The 21,817-nt window shown below is 43.6% G+C and overlaps 2 protein-coding genes across 2 annotated transcripts in view; one reads left to right on the forward strand and one right to left on the reverse strand.

Moving 5' to 3' along the window:
• Positions 1-19,727, reverse strand: part of DTL (denticleless E3 ubiquitin protein ligase homolog) — a 29,953-nt gene extending 10,226 nt beyond the window's left edge. Inside the window, exons 1-11 of the mRNA XM_067565003.1 lie at positions 19,524-19,727; positions 18,745-18,870; positions 15,884-15,982; positions 15,440-15,501; positions 15,228-15,348; positions 14,446-14,511; positions 11,861-11,976; positions 10,959-11,032; positions 10,227-10,330; positions 8,957-9,061; positions 5,167-5,279 (exon numbers count right to left, since the gene is read on the reverse strand). Of these exons, the coding sequence (XP_067421104.1) occupies positions 5,167-5,279; positions 8,957-9,061; positions 10,227-10,330; positions 10,959-11,032; positions 11,861-11,976; positions 14,446-14,511; positions 15,228-15,348; positions 15,440-15,501; positions 15,884-15,982; positions 18,745-18,870; positions 19,524-19,569 (1,032 nt within the window). The 5' untranslated portion in view covers positions 19,570-19,727. The remainder of the gene's footprint in view (positions 1-5,166; positions 5,280-8,956; positions 9,062-10,226; positions 10,331-10,958; positions 11,033-11,860; positions 11,977-14,445; positions 14,512-15,227; positions 15,349-15,439; positions 15,502-15,883; positions 15,983-18,744; positions 18,871-19,523) is intronic.
• Positions 19,728-19,907: 180 nt separating this feature from the next.
• The window catches only part of INTS7 (integrator complex subunit 7), a 43,238-nt gene continuing 41,328 nt past the window's right edge, over positions 19,908-21,817 (forward strand). The window contains exon 1 of the mRNA XM_067565004.1: positions 19,908-20,252. Within this exon, the coding sequence (XP_067421105.1) occupies positions 20,162-20,252 (91 nt within the window). The 5' untranslated portion in view covers positions 19,908-20,161. The remainder of the gene's footprint in view (positions 20,253-21,817) is intronic.

Raw genomic sequence — 21,817 nt, forward strand, 5'->3', positions numbered from 1 at the left:
ATGCAAGTATTTCTCCCATTTTATATAGCTCTCAAACAAAAAGAGGTTAGAACTGCCTGTTTAAGGTCATGCTTGAAGGTCTGTCACAGAGATGAGAAGAGAACACAGATCTCCTTAATGCCTGTGACTAAAGCACAAGCCTATCCTCTATGCCTAGATATCTTGGAAGGAATCACTTATTCCCAAGAATTCACCACAGCCTCTGCATTTATTGAAAACAATGCTCCACATGGAACTGAATGGCTCAAAGCAGGGGAGAAATCAATTTCACACTGATGACATGAGTAAAAGTAGTTACAGTCTGACAGTTACTTAGTAGCCTATGTGAAATAAGTTGGTGGCCTTAGTCCAGTTCCTCATTGACTTGACAGCCACATCTAAAAAAAACCACACCCTCATAATTAGTACCCTGTTGGCAGTCTTGGCAGAAAGGCAAAAGACTGAATGAGCTCTAAGAACAAATTAGCATTTCACTCCTAAAGGTGAAGCAGCTGGTCAGGGCTGAGTGTATTGACAGTGCCTGGGAAAACTTGCATAGCCTCTGCTATACATAGGACAGAGATGTCAGTTCAGCACCTTGCACAAGCACATTGCTACACTGAATAGCACGGTCCACTTAAGGTTGCAGTAGCTCCTGCTGGGAGCAAGTTTGCTGACATTTGTAAAGCAACAGGAAGTCTTAAAACCAAGGCCCAATTCAAAAAGTAGCAGAATTTGGTAGTTTACTACTTGCTTCAGAGATAGTAGTTCATGAAGTTGGCAAGTTCCAGTGTGTCTGCTAGCCAGCTAACTTATAATTAGCTTTGTAATAAGACAGCAACATAGTCAAATTTCCTTTAAAGAAAAAAAGTTAATAAGAGACCATACACTGTACCCACTGATTTAAATGAGCCCCTATCTGATACACCTTTGATACTATTTTTCTCCTGACCTACAAAAGAACCCAATCTTTATCACAGCTCATAAGCCAGCCGTTAACTAACACAACAGAGACTGACTTAGCTAAGACTATTATTAGCCCTGCCTCAACCAAGCAAGAACCAGAAATTAGATTTAAGGTTCTTTTTATTTTGCAGACTTTCAACAGGACGGCTTCCTGAGATTATGAGTCACCATTAGCGGTGTGACATTAAATGTGGGATTTGCACTAATGACTAAGTAAATTTAATAGATTCTTTAGCAAGTGGGATAATGAGGCTTTAAATACAGATTTACAAGGATACATGCAAGATATCAAGGAGGGCTTCTCGTTTCTTGATCAATTTCCTTTTCTTGTCAAACTTTCATTTCTTGCCATGACAGCCTGAAAAGCTATAGTTAAGATTCCTGAGTATTTAAAGTTTGTCTGAACTAAACTAGTTCATCATAACAGGCTTTTGTGTGTGTGTGTGTGGCATGGTTGAAGCAACCACTTGACAAGTATCTATTAAATGCCCTGTTGAGAATATACCCTTCTCTGCCAAAACATGCACTACCATGGAAACTAAATTCCCATTTAAGGAATAAACTGCAGGAGTTCTTGGTACAGAGAACACCTTAGTTTACATTTAATAGATTTTTACTGCGTGTAGCAAGACATTTAATAATCCTTGATTACTGACAAGAGGGCGGAGGGAGAGAATTATTCTCATTGGGCCAGATTCTGCTCCTGTACTGTTTTCACACTGATAAAATTTAACTGACATTGATGTAGATGTACCTAATTTCCATCAGTGACAATGAAATGATGATCAAGGCATTTGTATCTGAACAGGGGGTGGAGAGAAAGAGTACAAATTAGGTTGTTGAAACTCTATCCTTTGAGTTTTGGCAAAAATCAGCATCACAGGTACTTTGTTCCCCAGGGTTTTTTATGTCATTAGGATGCCAAAATGTATATATAGCCAATCGCCTATCAGTTTTTATACCTATCTATTAGGATTCAGGATATGTCTGTCCAAGCCAGACATCCGTCTGAAAATAAACACTTTCCTCCTCTGCCCCGATGCTAAACTGAATGCAAGGGTTCTTAGAAATACAACTGATTACTGGACCAGCAGTTACTTTTCTTAAAGTGCTCACTACATGCAAGTGATGTCACACGCAGAAGCATGGAACCACAAAGTGTTCCTGGTCTGCTCAGCAATAACTTCTGTCCATGGCATTTCCTGACCTAGGTACAACATCCCATTACTGGTCAAGAGTCTCTTGCAAATGTCTTGGGCGGAAGGTATTCTTTTTTAAGCCTCATTAAAATACCTTTCACCTACCTCTGAATTTGCTGTCAGCACCTCTTCTCAGAGCCCCAATGGCGTACCATGGGTCTCTGGCACCTGGGGACCAAGCCTAAATTTGCTAAGCCCCCTTTCCCCCATGCAGGGCAGGAGGGGTCCCGGTGCCACCGCCCCAACTGCCCCAGGGAGGAATCTGTACCTGCGGGGGGAAGGTGAGGCCTGAGGGGAGGGCGCAAATGCAGGCTTGGCTCTGCCACCCCCCCTCCCTGCACTTACCCACTGCTCCAGCCCCGCTTCTCCCGCTCCAGCCTTGCACCCCAGTGCTGGCTCAGACGGGGCCAGCCTCACCCCCAGCCTGGGGGTGGGGGACTGTCCCAGCCCTTCACAATGCGTAGGGAGGGGGCGTGTGAGCAGGAGCATCCACCCTTCAGCTTCCTGCATCCCCCGCCTGTCGTGAAGGGCCAGCTCAGCACCCTGCACTTACCCACCACTCCAGCCCCACAGCCCAGCTCGGACAGGGTGGCCTCACCCCTGGCTAGGGGGAGAGCGGTACCGGCGACTTGGCCCTCCCCGCCTCCCCCTCAGTACACCACTGCAGAGCCCCCTTCCCAGTTTGAAAATTCTAGACTAGGTTTTGTCTCTATTGGTAGCTCACTTGTATGGTTCTCAGAGTGGCTGGTCATATATTTTCTGTGGCACTGATCATCCCAGTAAGTATGTTTACATCAAAATCAAAATCTGGCAGCCTTCAGGGCACAGTAAGGAATCTGAGTAGGTAGGATTTGTGATGAGTTTTCAATTGTCAGTGTAGATAAAGCTACCACTACATAAAGTACTTATAGGGTTAAAGTAATAATGGTCATCTGACCACCTTATGTATATTTGTTTTAATTAATGTTTGGCATTCACATGCTACAGCACTGGGAATCTTATACAAACAAACAGATGCATTTTAAATCCATTTTTTTCTGAATTTTATGAAGCCCTTAAATATTCCTGTGCTGTTCCCAGCATAGTTTCCAGGGAAACTTTTAAAAAACGAGTCCTTAGTGGACCTGAAATGTGCAATGCAAGATCACGCAGCCAGTTTGCTGGATAAGCCTGGTATGTTATGAACCACTGAAGGGCCTGGTGTAGATAAGTCTAAAATTATATCTACTAGCTTTTCTGTGAAAGCAAGCATGTCACTGCATTGCTGATACTTCTGAATAAGCAGCCATGAACCTTACAAAAACGCTTCTCTCAAGCCCAAAATGGATACAAGTCTGAGCCAAGACTGCAGTTGTACATTAAAGCAAAGTTAGGAGTGCCAAGTATTTCCAAACCCATCATGAAAAGAGAATGGGGCTGGGAAAGCAGGTCAGGTTTGATTTTAGGACAGCTGACTTTGCCAGTGCCAAATATCGATAAGTGTATTTTGAGTAAAGTACGGGCAGGAGTGAAAGCATCACATCAAATACATCATTTGGTAGTGAATCAGACTAAGCCAAGGAATTCAGAAGTGCTCATGCAAGTGTGTTTGAAGCCAACTGGCTGACTGGATATAGGTCAGGTGAGCCACATTTAAATAGCTCTCTCTTCTCCCCTGTAAGGGGAAGAATTTTGCCTCTGAGCAACAGAAAGGACTGTAGAGGTTGCATAGTGCCATAAAGGGTTACTTGGGAGATGGGAGTTGGCAAAGGGTTTGAGCATGGAACACAATGTTAGAGATGAAAGTGAAGATTCACCCTAATGTGGATTAAGTTGTGTTTGGTACTTAAATAGGTTCCTATATATATATATCCCACCACCACAGGGTAGTTGCCAGGATAAGGAAATCCAAGTAAGAGAACTATAAATATCCAGGGGTGGAGTATGTGAAAAAAAGTCTACCTTGCAAACCAGTGATGCTGATTAGGGATAGCAGGAGCTTCCTGCATGAGAGTGGCTGCATTTAGGCCAATGGTGCCAATGTAAAATGGAGACATTAATAGCAATTCTGAGATTGGAAAGGGGGAAAGAAAAGGCCGGTTCAGATACAGGATTCCAAATTCACTGATTTCCTGCTCTGATAATCAATATGCCTCAAATTTTACCCCAGGAACAGTAGCATGGTATTGAAAGACACCTTAGCCAGGATTCATTGCTGCATTAAACAGTGTAATCAAAGAGTTACAAGAAACCTACACAAACAGTCACCTAAAGATTATCACCTAGAAATAAATGAGTAGAAAGCCTTTCTATCCATGTTCCTGCATGGAAGAAACTCCACAATCCCTCCCCACACAATACCGGGGGATGGAAGGAGGAGAAAAACAAAACTTGAAGCTTCTCTCATTTTGAGGGCCCTGCTATTAACATGGTGACATTTGCATTTCCTACACGTCAGCTCGAGATGCCAAGTGACTAAGCTCCTCAGCTGTCAGATAGCATTTTGGAATTTTGTTGAAGGCTCTGGCTGAGTCCTTGCCAAAATACAAAGGCTTTAACTACTGTAAATTAAGTATGAGAAAAAGCTATGTCTGAAGCAAGAGCTTATGAACTGGAAAAAGAAAGCGCCCCTTAAAACAATTAAGCTGTTAGACTCCACTAATGTGCACCACTGCTAAATATGAACCAAGAACCTTATACCTGTCATAGAATAGCTGAATAAACAGGATCGAAAGAAGAATTTAATGCCCATTAAAACCAGATTAAGATAAGCAATTTACAATAATCAGCAGTGATGAGAGATATAGTGGTGGCAGGAGGTTAGCTCTGTTTTACATTAATAGTTACATTCACATTTGACAGCTGTATACTCTGGGCACAACATACCAGGAACTAAGCCTATGCTGCTTTAAATGGGACTGCCTCCTCCCCACTCATCTCCATTCACTATCTGAATGTGGAAAGCAAACAAAAGAAGAAAACAGAACAATTCTGGGCAGTCAGCCTGGGGCTTTGCTGTCTGAATTTCTCCCAAGTGTCTCACCTTCCAGATGTAGGCGCTCTGGTCACTCGAGCCACTAACGAGGAACTGGTCATCTGGGCTAGTGCTGGATTTGACATAAAAGGTGGAATTCTGGTGTCCATTGAAGACTGCCACTGAGACCAAAAAAATAAAAAAATGTTTTGTTTTAAATAAATAAGCTCAGCACATAATTCTGGAGTTCAGCTAGTTCTAAGGCTGACATTACAGGCTTTTCCTGCCTGTTCACATCCCTCAGAAGGAAGTGGTTTTACAGGCTCCCTTGCTTTAGGGCCCAAAGTTTCATCCACTAGCTAGCAGAAGGCACCATTCCCTTGTGCTCTGCATTGACCCCTCCACAGCACAGTCATTATCTAATAGCTTTGTTAAATCCTTTCCTTCCCACGTGACAGCTCCAGGCCAGGCCCTCCTCTAGGCCCAGCCCAGGCCCCTCAGCCTGCCTCTTTGTCTTCTATTCTCAGGGGCCATGACTGCAGTTCTCCCCACCACCCCCAAAAGAGTGGGGAACCCAGTAATTGTTCTTAGCTAATACATGGCTTCCACTGAAACAGTGGAGGAGGCATTTACTCTTCCCCCTTCTTCCTGCTAGTGCTTTATTTCTTAAGGGGAATATGTGCTGGCTCAGAGACATGGGTCACTTGCCTATTTTTAAAGTCTCAGTAACACCTCACCTGAACTATTAATCCTTGAAACTACTGCCATGAATAGCTGCAATTCTTGGTATGCCAAGAACCGGAAGTTCCAGCAGCCAACACAGGAGCCGCACCCAGATCTAAAGCACTCAGCCACTCTGCACCCAGGCTTATCAAGGTGGAAAGGGCAAGTTACCCAATTTAGCACGATACGTGACTGAGGCCCTCTGCCAACACTGGCATGCAGAGCTAGGAAGTCTCTCTAGTGAACTATGAACATAGTGGTGTCTGATTTACAACAGCAAGACAGTAAGAACTTAAAGTAGCAGTTTAGCAGATGTTTAGATAGGTTACCATGAAACTAAAAGGCTTTTCAATTCATTTACCAAAGCACTTACAGTTTCTATTTCAAAGCAGGTAACCAAATGAGCAGAGGAACTTTGTTTGTATTTGGAGTATTTTATGAAGATGCATTTGCAAAGGCCACCACCCCCTGCTGGACCCTTTGCCTCTTGCCAGCTTTTATTTCAATGCAGTGTTCAGTGACAAGATGCAGTCTGAGCCTACTGAAGAGCCATTGCCCACTTCCTCTTCCAAATTAAAAGGGGTAGAGTTGATTCAGACAGAGTTACAAAAAGAAAAGCAACAGCAGACCCTGCTGTTTTTCTAGTCATTGAAGTCTATCTACAAGAGTCTGCTGCCCTCTGCAGGGCTCAGAATAGGACAGACACATTCTGTTTGGCTGAGAATTCTTTGAAACAAAAGTGAAATGTTTTGCATCCAATAACATGAATCAAGATTTGCTTCCTAATGCTGATCTGTCATACAAGTCAATAGATGCCAGTGACTATATCAAAAGCCAGACTGGAGTGCCTTGCCCATCTAAGACGAGAGCTGAGTGAATAATTGATTTTGTGGCTGAACTGAAAAATCCCCCCAAAATTTGTTTAGTTTCAAATCAAAACAGATTTTTTTTTCAGGTTCTTATAAAAACTTAAAAAAAAAATAAAAATATTTTTTGTTTGGGTCAAGTGAAGCCATCATTTCAAAACAAAATGTCAAGCTGAAATAGTTTGTTTTGAAATGAAATGTTGAGAGGAACAGTTGTGACTTTTTCCATGCCCCCACCCCTCATTTTTTATGTGGCTGAAACTATTTGCTGAATTCCACACTAATTCAGGAACCGCCTTTCCGAAACTGCACTTCTCTGTGAATTTACTATTCAACTGAAAAAAATTGCCCAGCTCTATTTATAAACCTTATACAGGAATAATAAATTAGTTAGTATTTGTACAGAATAGTATGAATTCAAGGCACTGTACAGACATAATCTAATTAATCCTCCTTGGGGATAGCTGCCAGTGTTATCGTCTCCCTATTAAATACAGGGAAATTGAGACAGAAAAGTGAAATGGCTTGCCTAGGGCTGCACAACAAGTATTACTAAAACTCAGACTTTCTGTTCATTGTGCAAGGGTCTAAAAGGGATCCACAGTATGGGGGGGGGGAGAGGGGGAGGGGGAGAAAGGATCCTCCTAGACATCTCTTCACCCAGCCTCCCAGTCTTACACCCTCCCTGCAGAAATGACTGCCATTTAAACCAAGTAAGACCTAAGGATGGTGGTATAGAGACAAGCTGAGGATAAATTAACATGATGGTGCTGCTGCTGTTTAGTTAACCCCCTTCTCCACCCCGCCACCGCACTCCCCCATATCTGTGCTGTTTGTTTCCCTCGGGTACCAAGTTCCACATTTATTAGCACAGAAATCTGATCTGTGATTTCTCTTCTCCATGTGGCCTGGTTTGCCATTCTTATGTTTCACCTGTGCTGTGCCGTTGAAGAGTCAGAACCAGACCTGGGTAGAGGATTCTCCTTCAGGAAGGAAGCCTGGTGAGACTGCTTCCAGAGCTGAGAAATAGTATATTTGATATTAACAGCTGATGTGTTAATATTGAGAACTTATACTACTGCTCAGTTCTGGAAGCATTCTCAGTGGGCTATCTTCCTGAAAAGGTACAGAAGGGGGCCTTGTTCTTTTGAGTTCTGTTGGCTAAGAGAAGAAAAGCCTTTGGAAACTCTAAAAAAGAAAAAGTCATTGACCAGGCTACATCTAGTAAGATGCTTATTGCTTAAGCCTTAGTTGCTTATTGTGGTGAAGCATCTGCTGGTCTGTGACAGAAGCAGCTCCGTATATCCCAATTTGTTAACCATTATGTTAGCATAAAGGTCACAGAGGCACAGCCTAAGCCATCTAAAAAGATAGTCCTGATCCCTGCTGAAGACCTCATGTACAGTAGCAATGTTCCAGGGACTGTTATTAAAAACTAGACTCAGAATAGTGATGTCTTGAGATTTTTGGAGACAATTTATCATCAGAACACATGTATTTTTTGTCCTCAGACATTAAGTCTTAATGCAACTTGAGAGTTCAGAGATGGTATCAGAGCCTGGGGCATTTCAACCCTGAGTTCACTGGTTAAAGTGTGCTTTGAAGGGCTAACGGCTGGAAGCCAAGTATTCCTAATCCAGTACATGTGGTCTCTGAAGTGGGTTGATGGCCCCAGTCCAGGTTCAAGTTTTTATCCCATCTCCATCATGATGGATCCGAGCACATCACAAAAACAGATATCATAACAGACGCTCTTTGTGGGCAGTCTCAGCAGATACAAAGGAATAAGTAGGCTTCTCATTCCTTCAGGCAGCCCCCTCCAAAACAGGGACAATCAAGACAAAGTGATGGTGAAAGCTTGCATTTCTACTACCCACGTTGTGTCTGGCAGGTGGACAAATGGAACTTCTGTCTTCAAGGATCAAAAGACAGAATAAACTTTGCCCATTCTCAGCCTCTCTACCAAAACTGCTAACAAACAGTTCCAGTTAGTGCCAGTTGTGATAGTGGTATGGATATCCAGGCTGAGACCAAAGTAATTTCATACAGGCCACCAAACCATCATCTGATTGCATCAACTTTGTTTTCATTACTGACCTGATTTGAACCAGAGGTGCATGAAGAGGTCTGTACCCCTTTAACAATGCCCTGAGCCATCTCGACCCCAGATTTTAGCAGGTGCCTAATGTGTGGTTAAAACTTAGAAGCTTCATTGTACAGTGTCAGTCTAACCTTCTGGCAACTGTTTCATTCTTGGGTATCATTCTTACCTGGAGTGGTCTTTAAACTTGTCATACTGAACATGTAAATATTATCATCTGTGCAGTTAGCGAACAGATTGGTACCAGTGGAGTCCAAAACCAGACTAGAATATCCTGGGGACAGATAGAGAAGTTCGGCATTACCAGTAATTCCATAAAAACCACAATTCTGATAGCACCTCTATTACATGTGAAGATGTCACTGGTAAATCCTTTTTTCAGAGGTCACAGTAACTGGAGGATCAAATTTCCTAGAACTGATGCAACACATTCTCACTCCTGAACTCTCCCAAGATTTCATGGAGAAGTTTAGAAACCATCCATCTCACCTGTATAAGCCAGACTTTCAAAAGCAGCAATCTCACAAGCATTTGTAAAGTTGGATTTACATGGGTAACAAGAATATCCAGATTTATAAACATTAAAAGATTAAATAAATAACCACCAAGAGTTTTGGAAGGAACATAAACTTCATGCTTTAGTGCATAAACCAACCTCTAACTGATTAGTTATAGTTCTAGGGTTAGGAAAAAAACCTTTCCCTGTGAGCATATTATTTCATAACTGCCTGCTGCAGGATTTCTTTCATCTTTTTTGAAAGCCGCTGGTACTGAACTCATACTGTCAGAGACAAGATCCTGGACTAGATAGAGCACTGGTCCAATCCAGTATCCTATTCCTGTCATATGAAGTTAGGATACAAGGATTTTAATCAGTGTAAGTGGAGAGCAACAGAAACAAAATTAAGATTGTTTACAGTAAGCCAGGCCTTAAAATGTGGTTCTAGTCATGTAAAATGGCATCTTCTTAGTCAGTAGATCTGCTCCCTGTGTATATTCGGTGTTAGAGGTGCTTACTTTTCTGACCAACAGAAGTTTTACTATGTTGTACTCCTGTTGTCTCTGCAGGTCCACATAGCAAAAGAGAGAAGGAACTGAATTTGGTTTTAAACTCATTCATCATCACCAAAATTGTTGGCTAAGTTAAAATTGCACGGCCATGTTCTCCACCTACTTACTTTTGTGCAACCCCATTGGAAAGGCCCACAGGAGTTTTCATTACTGGTTTGATGACACAGAAGCAGGACACACAGCTTAATTTTCAGGTCTCTGCTTGAATTTATGGTGCTGGCTGTTTAAAAAAAAATAGTCCTGCTAAACCAGTCCAGTCAGAGCTGGACATCACTGACACAAGACATGAACCCCCTCAAAGCCATCTTCTCTTACATGATTTTTCAGATGAACCTGAACTTTGAGGAATACATCATTCAACTGCTTACCCAATTTGCGAGTGCTGATCCCAGGATAGCAGAACGATTTGAATGGCACTGGATCCTGCCGATACATGGTGTAGTTCTTGCGTAGGTCCCATACTTTGATTACACTGAAATTCAAGATACAGCAATCTTCAACTTCTACACCTGCTACACAGAGCTGCTAAAAGTATTCTACAGCAATATGAGAATGGATCTCCATCACTTGTATCCAGTGAATCTAGAAATACAGCATGCCTGAAGCAAACCGGGGCAGAGGCATGCTGAGAGAATGACAACTGAGACTGCTGGGCTAGGCAATGAGTCATTGGCTGCCTCTCACCTTCCCGAATGTTCTGTTTTTGTAATCAATATAATATAATATAATATATTTAAGGCTAAAGCATAGAAGATTTCATTCAGTCCAATAATTAGGTTTCAGAGAGAATCGAGATGTAATTTGACCCAATGAGATAAAAAACTAAGTTAATTTTCTCAGATGAAAAATAAAATGAAAAAAGAGGATGCATTGATATTTTGATGGTCATACTGAAAGAGTCCTTCAAGCTTCTCCCTTGCTCTCCAGGAGCAAGCCTCTGTCATGAAGGCCCTGACCCTGCATTGAGCTCCAGGCAGGTGGACCCCACCCTCCTTGACTGCAGACTTGACTGGAACCCATGAAATTTCTGTTCAGTTTCTGCCCATGAGAGAAAAATTCAGTTTAGTTCAGAAAACCATGCATTCTCTCTCTCTCCTCACCCATCAACAGCCCCTGCAGAGATAAGAGTGTGTTCGTCTTGAAGCAGCACCACCGTCACACTCTGCTGGAAATCCTAAAAGGAAAAGAAAGCTATTTGTTTTCTGTCAGTCAGTACAGACTCTCTGCAAAGTTCCAGGCCAGCATGAACACTTGGGAAGTCAGTTCACTCTCCCTCCCAGACAGACTCATTCCGAGTTCTGCCAAACTGTTAACCAACCTCAGTCCTGATTTACTAGTGGCTCAGTCCTCGGGCTCCCCCAGCTGCCGAAGTCACAAACCTTTTGTTTCCCTACAAGTTAGTCACCATAGGCAGGAGGCCCAGGAGTGCTAGCAGCAATTTAGAACACTGGGTTCTGATCCTGCAAGCCCTCCGCAAGTAGAATTCCCACAGAGGTCAATGGGATTGGGCTCAGATTTGAAAACACATCTCACAGATTAGACATAGTAGAGCTCTCTCACCATGGTATTTAGTGGATGAAATAGGCACAACTCCTACTCCAGTGAGTTATAAATATTGAAGTCTGACCACGCGAATGGCTTCCTGAAAAAGCCAATCTTAGGAGCCTAGTAATGGAGTGAGGCTGGGCGCTGATCCCTCCGAAATAAAAACACGAGTGTATGTCCAGCCAGGAAAGAACATGTGATTTGCCAAAGGATAACTTGGATCTCATATCTAATTCCCCACACAGATGACCCAAAATGACCACAGTGGCTGGTTATGAAACAATGATAGAGGATCAGGCTTTCAAGAAGATAAATGTACCAGTATTTCTATCCCATTCAAATTAGATAGCTCTCCCCAATCAAGATGCTCTCTTGTTCATTACTTTGCAAGACTACCACACAAAATGCTATCTTGGGAAGTAAAGTCCTAGATTTCTTTCACCTTCCAAGTTCTTACCACTGATGGGGCAAGTCCTCTGAGATTTTGCTTTTTCTTCTTTGGTTTGGAGATTATCTGCTTGTCTACTACGTTGTGGGCTCCTCCAATTTGATTCACTTGCCTGTAAAATCCATCTGAAAGACAGTTCCAGGAAGCCTCACTTATTACTGCTAGATTAGTTCCCTTTATAGAGATGCTACAGCCATAATTTTAATAAAAATAGATACCAAGAGGAAATACATCCTAGGAAGTGACTGAGAGGGACCTTTAGTTTCATTCATATATTCTGCAAATGAGCATTTTCAATTATTTGTAATGCTGAATAGAAGCAGGAAACAAAGAACATGAGTATATATTAAAGTAGCAGCCTTGCAGTTAGGACTCTTCGATAAGTGAAATTCTTCCTGATTAAGTGACGTGGACAGTGAGTTCTACAATTTATTTCACTAATGAAGTATCAGTTTAGTACATTTAAATCCTGTTGATTTAACAACATGCAGTCATGAGGTTTATGAAAGACAGTTTCTAAAAGTCAGTGCTTACACAGCACTTAATTAACATTAGCTAAGTTGTATGGGGAAATACATCTGATCCTCTAGTCCAGTGCAGGATAGCCCCCCCAGTACATTTTGTAGTGCCTTCTGAAGTCTGGTTTCAAGTACAATGAAGATGACAAATCTCATTGAGGAGATTCAATTTTCTGCTCATCCATCTCTCCTGCACCCATCACCATGGTGTCTGAGCTGAGTCACCTGACTGGTCTACAACTAGCCTGAGTTCTATCACATATGGTGCAGCTTAGTGAGGGTGTGTTGCCAATGTGCCAATGCTGAAGAGGTTTAAAAACAATGTTATGGCATCATTTCTAGCAGGAGAATGTCAGACAATAGTGAAGTAAAATCTCATGCAGTGAGTTCTCAGATCAGATCTTTCCTCTTTTGATAGTACTCATTGAAATCACAGCAGTTAACTAGGGCATCTACCAGCTCACACACTTTCCTTTCTGGTTGGTCCAAGACATTTCACTAACAATTTTTTTCCCCTGCCTGATTCAGTGAGTTGAAGTCCCATACTGATTGGTAAGAGCAAAGGCACAGTGGAATTATGGAGAACAGCAAGCACCAAGAGCTGTTTCCTCCAGATGGGCATCTTGAGAGTCTGAACAGCAAGAGCACTGATCAGCAGCTCAGAACAATTGTAGCAGCTCGAACAGTGAACAACGGACCAATTATTAAACAATCAATTTGTAAGCACTCAGAGGATAATAGGCTTATAAAGAATAACCAGCTTAGATTTGTGTAAGAACAATTCATGCCAAATGAACCTTATTTCCTTCTTTGACATGGTTACTAGCCTAGTGGATAGAGAAGAAGCAGCAGATGAGAGATCTTGATTTTAGTAAGGTTTTTGATACAGTCCCACAAGATATTCTCATAAGCGAACTAGGGAAATGTGACCTAGATGTAATTAACACAAAGGTGGGTGTACAACTGGTTGAAAGACATTAAGCAGGGAGAGGTTGCAGGCACTTTGGAGGTCAGGATTAGAATTCAAAGTGACCTTGGAGAATTGGTCTGAAATGAACAAGTGCAAAGTACTGCATGTAGTAAGAAAAAAAAAAAAAATCAAATGCACAGGTACAAAACGAGGATTAACTGACTAGGCAGTAGTACTGCTGAGAAGGATCTGGGGATTATAGTGGATCACAGACAGAATATCAGTAAACAACGTGATGCAGTTGCAAAAAAGGCTACTATTCGTGGGGTGTATTAATAGGAGTGTCATAGGTAAGACACGGGATATAATTGTCCCGCTCTATTTAGCACTGGTGAGGCCTCAGCAGGAGTGGTGTGTCCAGTTCTGGGCAATACACTTTAGGAAAGATGTACATAAGCTGAAAAGAATCCAGAGAAGACAACAAAAAGGATACAAGGTTAAGAAAACCTGACGTATGAGGAAAGGTTAAAAAAAACTAGACATGTTTTGTCTTGAGAAAAGAAGACCAAAGGGGCACCTGATAACAGTCTTCTAACATTTTAAGGGCTGTTACAAAAAGGAGAGTGATCAATTGTTCTCCATGTCCACTGAAGGCAGGACAAGAAGTATGGCTTAATCTGTAGCAAGGGAGATTTAAGTTAGATAGTAGGAAAAACTAACAATCAGGGTACTTAAATTCTCAATAGGCTTCCAAGGGAGATTGTGGAATCCTAGTCACTGAAGGTTTTTAAGAACAGATTGGACAAACACCTGGTCAGGGATGGTCTAGGCTTACTTGGGCCTGCTTCATCTCAGGGGGCTGAACTTGATGACCTCTCAAAGTCCCTGTCAGCCCTCCATTTCTGTGATTATGGCCCACAAAGCATATCAGTATAGAGACTTAGGCAAATCTGAGAGCCCCAGGAAAGTGGCAATATCCATTAAGCACAGAGAAATCAGTTCCTTGGTTTCACTCCACTAAAGCAGCTTTTCCCACAAATTATCCACATCCTGTTAAAGGGGCTTTGCCTGTTTTGCAATAAACTGCATCAACCCAATGAATTATTCAACTTTCAATATTGAACAAAAACACCAGCCCCATTATACACATCTGAAAACTCACCTACCTTTTTTGTTGCATCTGGTGTCCCAGACTATGACGTTTCCATCTCTGCCACCAGTACAGAAGACAGCTGAGGAAAACATTTTTATTATGTTACAAGTTAAAAGCCGAGGGAAACATTATGTTACAGAAAGTTACAAAGTGTACATTTTAAAAGATTAACTGAAGCCAGGATGGCACCATCTCTGTGACAATGCTCTGCCTCATCTGCCTGTCCTAGCCCTAAACGTGTCAACTACATTTCAAGGCTGCAGGCTCACTGCTAAAGTGGTAGATTTAGAATCTGAAGAAAGGCAGCCTGCTGCTTGGCAAAGGAAGTTGGTGGGTTTTTTCCTTATGATAACTGCCACAAAGGCAACTATTGAACACAATAGCATACGAATATGCAAGGATGACTTAAAGGACCTCCAACTTTCAATGGCTTAAATTTGGCTCAGGTTACTGATGACCAGAAGTTGCCACCATTAAATCACTTTTTGGTGTCCTATGCAGGAGTAGCTACTCTTAGTATAGTTCCTTATGGATAAATATCCTAGCTCAAACACCCTTGTTGACAACTTCAATCCAAAGACCACTAAAACTAAATGGGACTGGAAACTGAACCAGCCTTTTATCCCAGAGGAGGTCCCTGCAGGACACAGTTGAGCCATATTGGAAGGGCAATGTGAGGAAGCCTGCTCAGACACAGCCTATGCCACAAACAGTGGGCTTTGGCCTCCAGCACTAAGTTTCATGTCAAAAAGAAATAACAGCACACCTTGAATATTTGAATACTTGAATATTTACCTTTCTCAAATTTAGAAAAAGCAACTGACTTGAGGCTGCACTGATGACCTTTACATATGCCAAGCAGCTCACCAGCCCTCACGTCCCACACCTTGGCCGTCTGGTCTCCCGAAGCTGTAACCTTCAGGAGAAGAAATAAAACGATTTAGTCCTTCTTTACAGTCGTTCACTACCGCACTAAAAATAAAATCAGACAACGCAAGTCATCTTACAATCCTATGTTCCCCAGGCACCCAGGCAAGGTCGAAGACAGCATTTGAGTGAGCCAGCCACTCTGAAAGGAAAACAAAAGGTAAGATTAGTTCAGACCATGCAAAAAGTAGGCATCTTGAAAACACATTGAAGTGTGACATTCATTTGTAGAGAACTATTAAATTTTTTTTTAAATCCAACATTCAAATCACTAATTTTTTTGCTTGTTGTCAACAGCTTTTCATGGGTACTAAAAGCAACTTGGGACCATTTGTTTTCAAGAGCAATACTGGGAACATGCCCATACTACTGCTTTAAAAATAGAAGCCATGAAATTATAAAGAAGGAATGCAAGTACTGTCCATATTTAAGTATTAGTCAATACAGCAAAAGTACTCTTTGCTTCTAACAAATCATATCCATTCTTTACATTAAGTTCAGATCTTGCTATGTGTTACATTTACCTCTAAAGATCTGCTTGCCACTGTTTTGGGTTTCAGTATCATACAGTCTAACAAAGCCTTCTTCATTTGCAACTGCAAGTACATGCTGCAGATCTGAAGCTGGAAGAAAAATGATTGGAAGTTATATTTTTTTGTATATTAAATAGCTACCTCAATGTTTCCTTCTCAAAAGAGAACTGCAAACAAATTACTTAATTATAATATATAGCAATTGCACAACTTTGGAAAAGTACTTACACAGCAATTTACATCTTCAAAGCATTATATAAACATTAATACTCAGTGTCCATGTTCCATGACAGAGTATGACTAGCCTACTTTACCAAAGGGAAAACAGAAAGCTTACATGACTTGCCCAGTGTTACACAGTGAGATGGTGGCAGAACCACAATTAGAACTTGATATTCCTAGCTGCTAGTTTTCTGCTGCTCCAGCAGTTTATAAAGAATATCAGAATGGACAAATTAGAGAATTGGACTGAAATCAAGAAGATGAAATTCAATAAAAGACAAATGCAATGTACTGCACTTAGGAAGGAAAAAAAAATCAAATGCACAACTACAAAATGGGAAATAACTGACTAGGTGGAAGTCCTGCTGAGAAGGATCTGGGGGTTATAGTGGACCACAAACTGAGTATCAGCAAACAACATGATGCAGTTGCAAAAAAGGCTATTACTCTGGGGTGTATTAACAGGAGTGTCGGATGTAAGACACAGGAGGTAATTATCTTGTTTGACTTGGCATTGGTGAAGACTCAGGAGAAGTACTGAGTCCAGTTCTGGGCGACACACTTTAGGAAAGATGTAGGTAAACTGAAAAGAATCCAGAGGAGAGCAACAAAAAGGATAAAAGGTTAAGAAAAACTGACTTATGAGGAAAGGTTAAAAAAAACTGGGCATGTTTTGTCTTGAGAAAAGAAGACTGAGGGGGAACTTGATAACAATCTTCAAATATGTTAAGGGCTGTTATAAAGAGGACAGTGATCAATTGTTTTCCATGTTCATGAAGGTAGGACATGGGCTTAATCTGCAGCAAAAGAGATTTAGGTTAGATAGCAGGGAGAACTTTCTAATGATAAGGGGACTTAAATTCTCAAATAGGCTTTCAAGGCAGGTTGTGGAATCTCAGTCATTGGAAGTTTTTAAGATCAGGTTGAACAAACATGTTAGGGATGCTAAGTTTACTTGGTCCTGCATCACCTCTCATGGTCCCTTCGTGCCCTACATTTCTATGATTCCATGGACTTATTTTATCCCAGAATCTTATAGATTCTAAATACAAAGCTGGCCGTTAACTCCCCCTTAACTTTGTTGAGTCAAATGTGTTAGAAAGATAGTTTCTCCCTAGATTCACAATAAGATCTTGGATTTGAACAGTTAGTTTAATGGCACAGTAATTTGGGCTTCTTTTATATATCTGTTCCTTGAATAAATCTGTTAGTTAACACATTACTTTTACACAAAATGGTTTGATAGTGCAGACAGAATAATAAATTCCAAATGGTAGAGGAAACAGATATCCTTCCATCATTTGATGTTGCAAGGTTTTAGCATGACCTCTGGATTTGGAAAGTAGCATATATGGGGGACTGGATTGTTCAGGAAATTAGTAATGAGATGCCAAAGTCTCATCTCAAGGATGATGACACAAATCCAACCCAGATGGGCAGTGATCAAGAGCCATGACCATCTGATGGCCACTCAGTGGGTCTATGGAAAATTAGTTGGCTCATTTCAGTTCATTTCTCATGGACAGGTATGCTCATCACAAAAGCCAGCACTCAGTACTGACTGTCACCTTGTTCAGTGTTGAATAAGCATAAAAAAAATTAACTATCCACTACATCAGGGTAGTCAATTATTTTTTTTGTCAAGGTCCAAATTTCTTGGTCGAGGTATAGTCAAGATCCAGACTCCAGAGAAAAGAATTTAAAAAACAAAGATGATAAGAAATAAATACAAAAATTTGGGGGTATTTTTAAAAGTGTCTGGCAGTGTGGATTTGGCCCAGGGTCTGCCTATTGACCACCCTTGCTCTACATCCTTTGGTGGTCCCTCCAGGCCAAGGTTAGGACATGGGGGATGGGGCAGTTTGGAAAAACTTGCACAATTAATGCCAGTGCTATCCCTGCAGATGGCGGATTTCAGGATCCAGGGCTGTCAAATAAGCCAGCACCTTTCACTCATACTATATTCACAGAAAGACTTTAAAAGGGTTTTTTTTTTTTTTTTGTGGTTACTTGTTTGAGTAAGGAGAAGCAATATATATATATATACATACAGGATTTTAGTAGCAAATCTTCTTCCTCACCAGTTTCCATTTAATAGTCCACACTCTGTTCCAGGTCTTAGTTACTTACAAACCAAGCCCAACTGGCCACATTTAAACCTGGAAACGTCTTAGTTCCACATCAACAAGACATACTTTGTCTTAAACAAAGTTGAAATCAAAAGCTGTTAAAGTGTGTAAATGTAATTCTTTAACTGAGCACACTTTATTAAAATGCAGAGAAATCCCATGATCCTTCCCATAGTCTATCATGCTGCCTAGCTGTATTATCTCACAGTAAATCATAGTGTTACTCAGTTCGCCTTAGAGAAATAATGGATTTTTGTATATAGCATTTATATCTGAAAAGAAGCATGGGACCTTTTGACCTAAGAGCTTATTTATTGCAAGTTACTGGTTGCTCTGATCGATATGTTATTAACTGTCTAGTCTACTTTATCCTGGATATAAAATAAGGAACTCTTTATGAAACTGAATCATGAGACATTCAAAATAAATGGTTACAACATCTGTCCATTTGTATATACACAGCTTTGGCTCTATCATAGTATTTCAGAAAAGAACACTTACCTGTAGAAAAGGTGCAACCAAAAGGAGGAACTGGCATTCCCAGCTCTCCATAAGAAAGGTGGTCATCTTGCTGACTACACTGATAGCAATCCAAGAGATGTTGTAGGGGATATTGTAAAGACAGACCTAAATATAAAAAGGCATTTAGATCTGTTGTAATGAAACCCACTATCTTCCTCGGGTCAGAGAGCTTGTCTGCGTTTTTTGGACTCAGCCTCATGGATGGGCCGGAGTACTAGTCATAATTTGGACACTAAACAGAAGCATCCAGACTAGTGCCGGGTATTTGCAAATCTACTATACCATTAGCCATACTAGCTAGAAGCGTCTTACAGAGACGTGCCAGTCAAACCCCTTCACCCTGGATAGTTGCGAGCAGCTCTCCCGGCGGGACAGAGCCATCCGTGGGGCCGTCTCTGCACAGAGGGGGCGCCACAACGATGGGGAGAGCCAAGCAAGGATGGACAGAGCAGCAGGGGCCGCACGACAGGGGACACACCCGTGGATCGGCCCGATCGCCGGGGAGGAATCGGGAACTCCCCCCCCCACTCTCACCCCCTCGTGTCGGACCTAAGGCGGACAAGCGGTGTCCGGCTGGGCAGGCGGGTGGGGAGGGAATCCCTGGAGATGCGGGCGCGGCGCGAGACCGGGTCCCAGCCGCCCCGTTTCCTCGGGGTAGCGGGAGGCCCAGGTCTCGGGGAGCAGAGGGTCGGGCCCGGCCCGGCGATCGCGCCCCGCTGGGAGCGGGGTCCGGCGGGGTGGGACGGCCCGTTACTCACGCTGCGGCCCGACCCGGGCCCGGTGGAGGAGCGAGCGGCAAAGCATGGCCGGGGTCCGGCGGGGAGATCGCGCGCGGGTCCTCACGCACCAGCCGGATCAGACACACGAACGGACGAACGACCCCCCAGCAACGTCCGCTCCACTCACTCCCGCCAACCTAACTACCCGCCAAACTGCACTCCCGCTCCCCATTGGACGGCACGAAGGGGGGCGGGGCTCGCGGCTACCTCCCATTGGGCAGCGGCTCCCGGGCGCAGCCACGAGACCACGCCTATTTCCACAGCCCCCCCCATGGCAGCGGCTGTCGGCGCTAAGGCGAAGGCGGCGGATCGCCGCACATGCGCACTTACCAGAAAGCGCGCTGCGCATGTGCGACAGGTGCCGGGGCGGGAGTAGGAGCCGGAGCCCCGCGAAGAGCTACCGCGCTTGTGCAGCTGGTGACCTGCCGCGTGCGTCCCCAGACGGGGCGGTGGGAACGTGTCCGTGCGGCGCGCACGTTAACCTCGTGGGGGTCACGTGACGCATGCGCAGCTGCGCGTGACGGTCGGGGGGGGGGCGCCTTGCCCCTGGGCACTCGGTGACGTGCGGGCCGGGGCCGGCCCGTGCTGCGGGCTCGTGTCGGGAGCGGGGGGGCGCCATGGCCTCCGGCTCTAAGTCCTTCCTGGCGGATGCGGGCTACGGCGAGCAAGAGCTGGACGCCAACTCCGCCCTCATGGAGCTGGACAAAGGTGGGGCAAAGCGCGGGCCGCGGCCGCCCCGCCTCCCTCGGGAGCGAGCTGGCGCCGTCTCCCCGGGTTACGGGGCGAGCGCCCTCGGCTTCCTCCGCTGCCCTGGGCCGCTGCCCAGTCCAGGGTGACCGGCCAGGCCGGTTTTGCAGGGACAGTCCCGGCACTCGGGCTCGGTCTTGCCTGGGTCTGGCCTGTGACCCTCCCAGCCCGCACCGCGCGTTCGCACTTGCCGTCTGGTCACTCTGGTCCCGACCCTCCTGCACAGAGCCGGAGCCCGGCAGCCAGCGGCGGGGGCTGAGCTGCCCCTTCCCCTGATGCTGTTTGTATCCGGGTGGGGGCCCTTTGTGCCGGCCCCGCACAGAGGGGGCAGGCGGTGCCCGTCACGTTTACAGCCCCACCGGCTCTTGCCTCTCCCGTGGTGTGACCCAGCCCTCTGGGCTCCTGGCAGGAAGTCTCACCCTGCGCGATATCCGAGCTCCTTCCACCTGTACATCTAGCTGCCTAGCCGACATCTGACCCCCGTGCAGTCTCTTGTCCCCTCCCCAGGGGGCAGGCATGTGCCAGACAGCGTCCTGGGTTGGATTCTGATTTAATGCTGTCTGATCCTGTTAGTGACAGCAGCGTTGCAGAAATGTGCCTTGCACAATGTGACAGCAGAAGGTGGCTTGTGATGGCCCTTAGCTCCTGTGAAAGTTCATTGCCCTGTTTTGGGGAGGCTCCTGAGTAAACTCTGTATCCTGCACAGATGCACTTTACCCTTATTGTGCCAGGGAAGAGAAGCTGTTAACCACAGTCTTCATCCCAGAGCTTTGGTTGCTCTCTTAGGCCTAGTTCTGAAACAGGTGTACATGTACCCCTGGGGGTAGACAGAGGCCTTTTAGGGGATACATCAACTCATCTAGATATTTGCCTAGGTTTACAACAGGCTACATAAAAAGCACTAGCAAAGTCAGTACAAACTAAAATTTCATGCAGATAATTACTTGTTTATACTGTTCTAAATACTATACATTGAAAAGTAAATACAATATATTTCAATTGATTTATTTTATAATTATATGGTAAAAATGATAAAATAAGCAATTTTTCAGTAATAGTGTGCTGTGACACGTTTTGTCTTTTTATGTCTGATTTTGTAAGCAAATAGTTTTTAAGTGAGGTGAAACTTGGGGGGTACACAAGACAAATTAAATGCCTTTAAGGTGGAAAGGTTGAGAGCCACTGTCCTATGGCAGGTCTACACTAAAACACACTGAATCAGCACTGCTGCACTGATGATGCTGCACTGCTGTAGCGCTTTAATGATGCTGCTTTAAGGCTAAGTTGATTGGAGAGAGCACTCCTGTCATCGTAGTTAATCCACCTCCGGGAGAGGTGGTAGCTATGTCAGCAGGAGAAGCTCTCCTGCTAACATACCACTGTCTACATCGGCACTTAGGTTGTTATAACTACATTTATTCATACCCCCGAGCAACATAGTTATACCACAATAATTCTGTACTGGAAACCTACTCTTAAATACCCTGGGTCTAGATCAGGGGTAATCAATTATTTTTTATCAAGGT

This window comes from Emydura macquarii, unplaced genomic scaffold (genome assembly GCF_026122565.2).
Source record: "Emydura macquarii macquarii isolate MOO-44397 ecotype Brisbane River unplaced genomic scaffold, CSIRO-AGI_Emac_v2 contig_2676, whole genome shotgun sequence".
NCBI classification, from domain to species: Eukaryota; Metazoa; Chordata; order Testudines; family Chelidae; genus Emydura; species Emydura macquarii.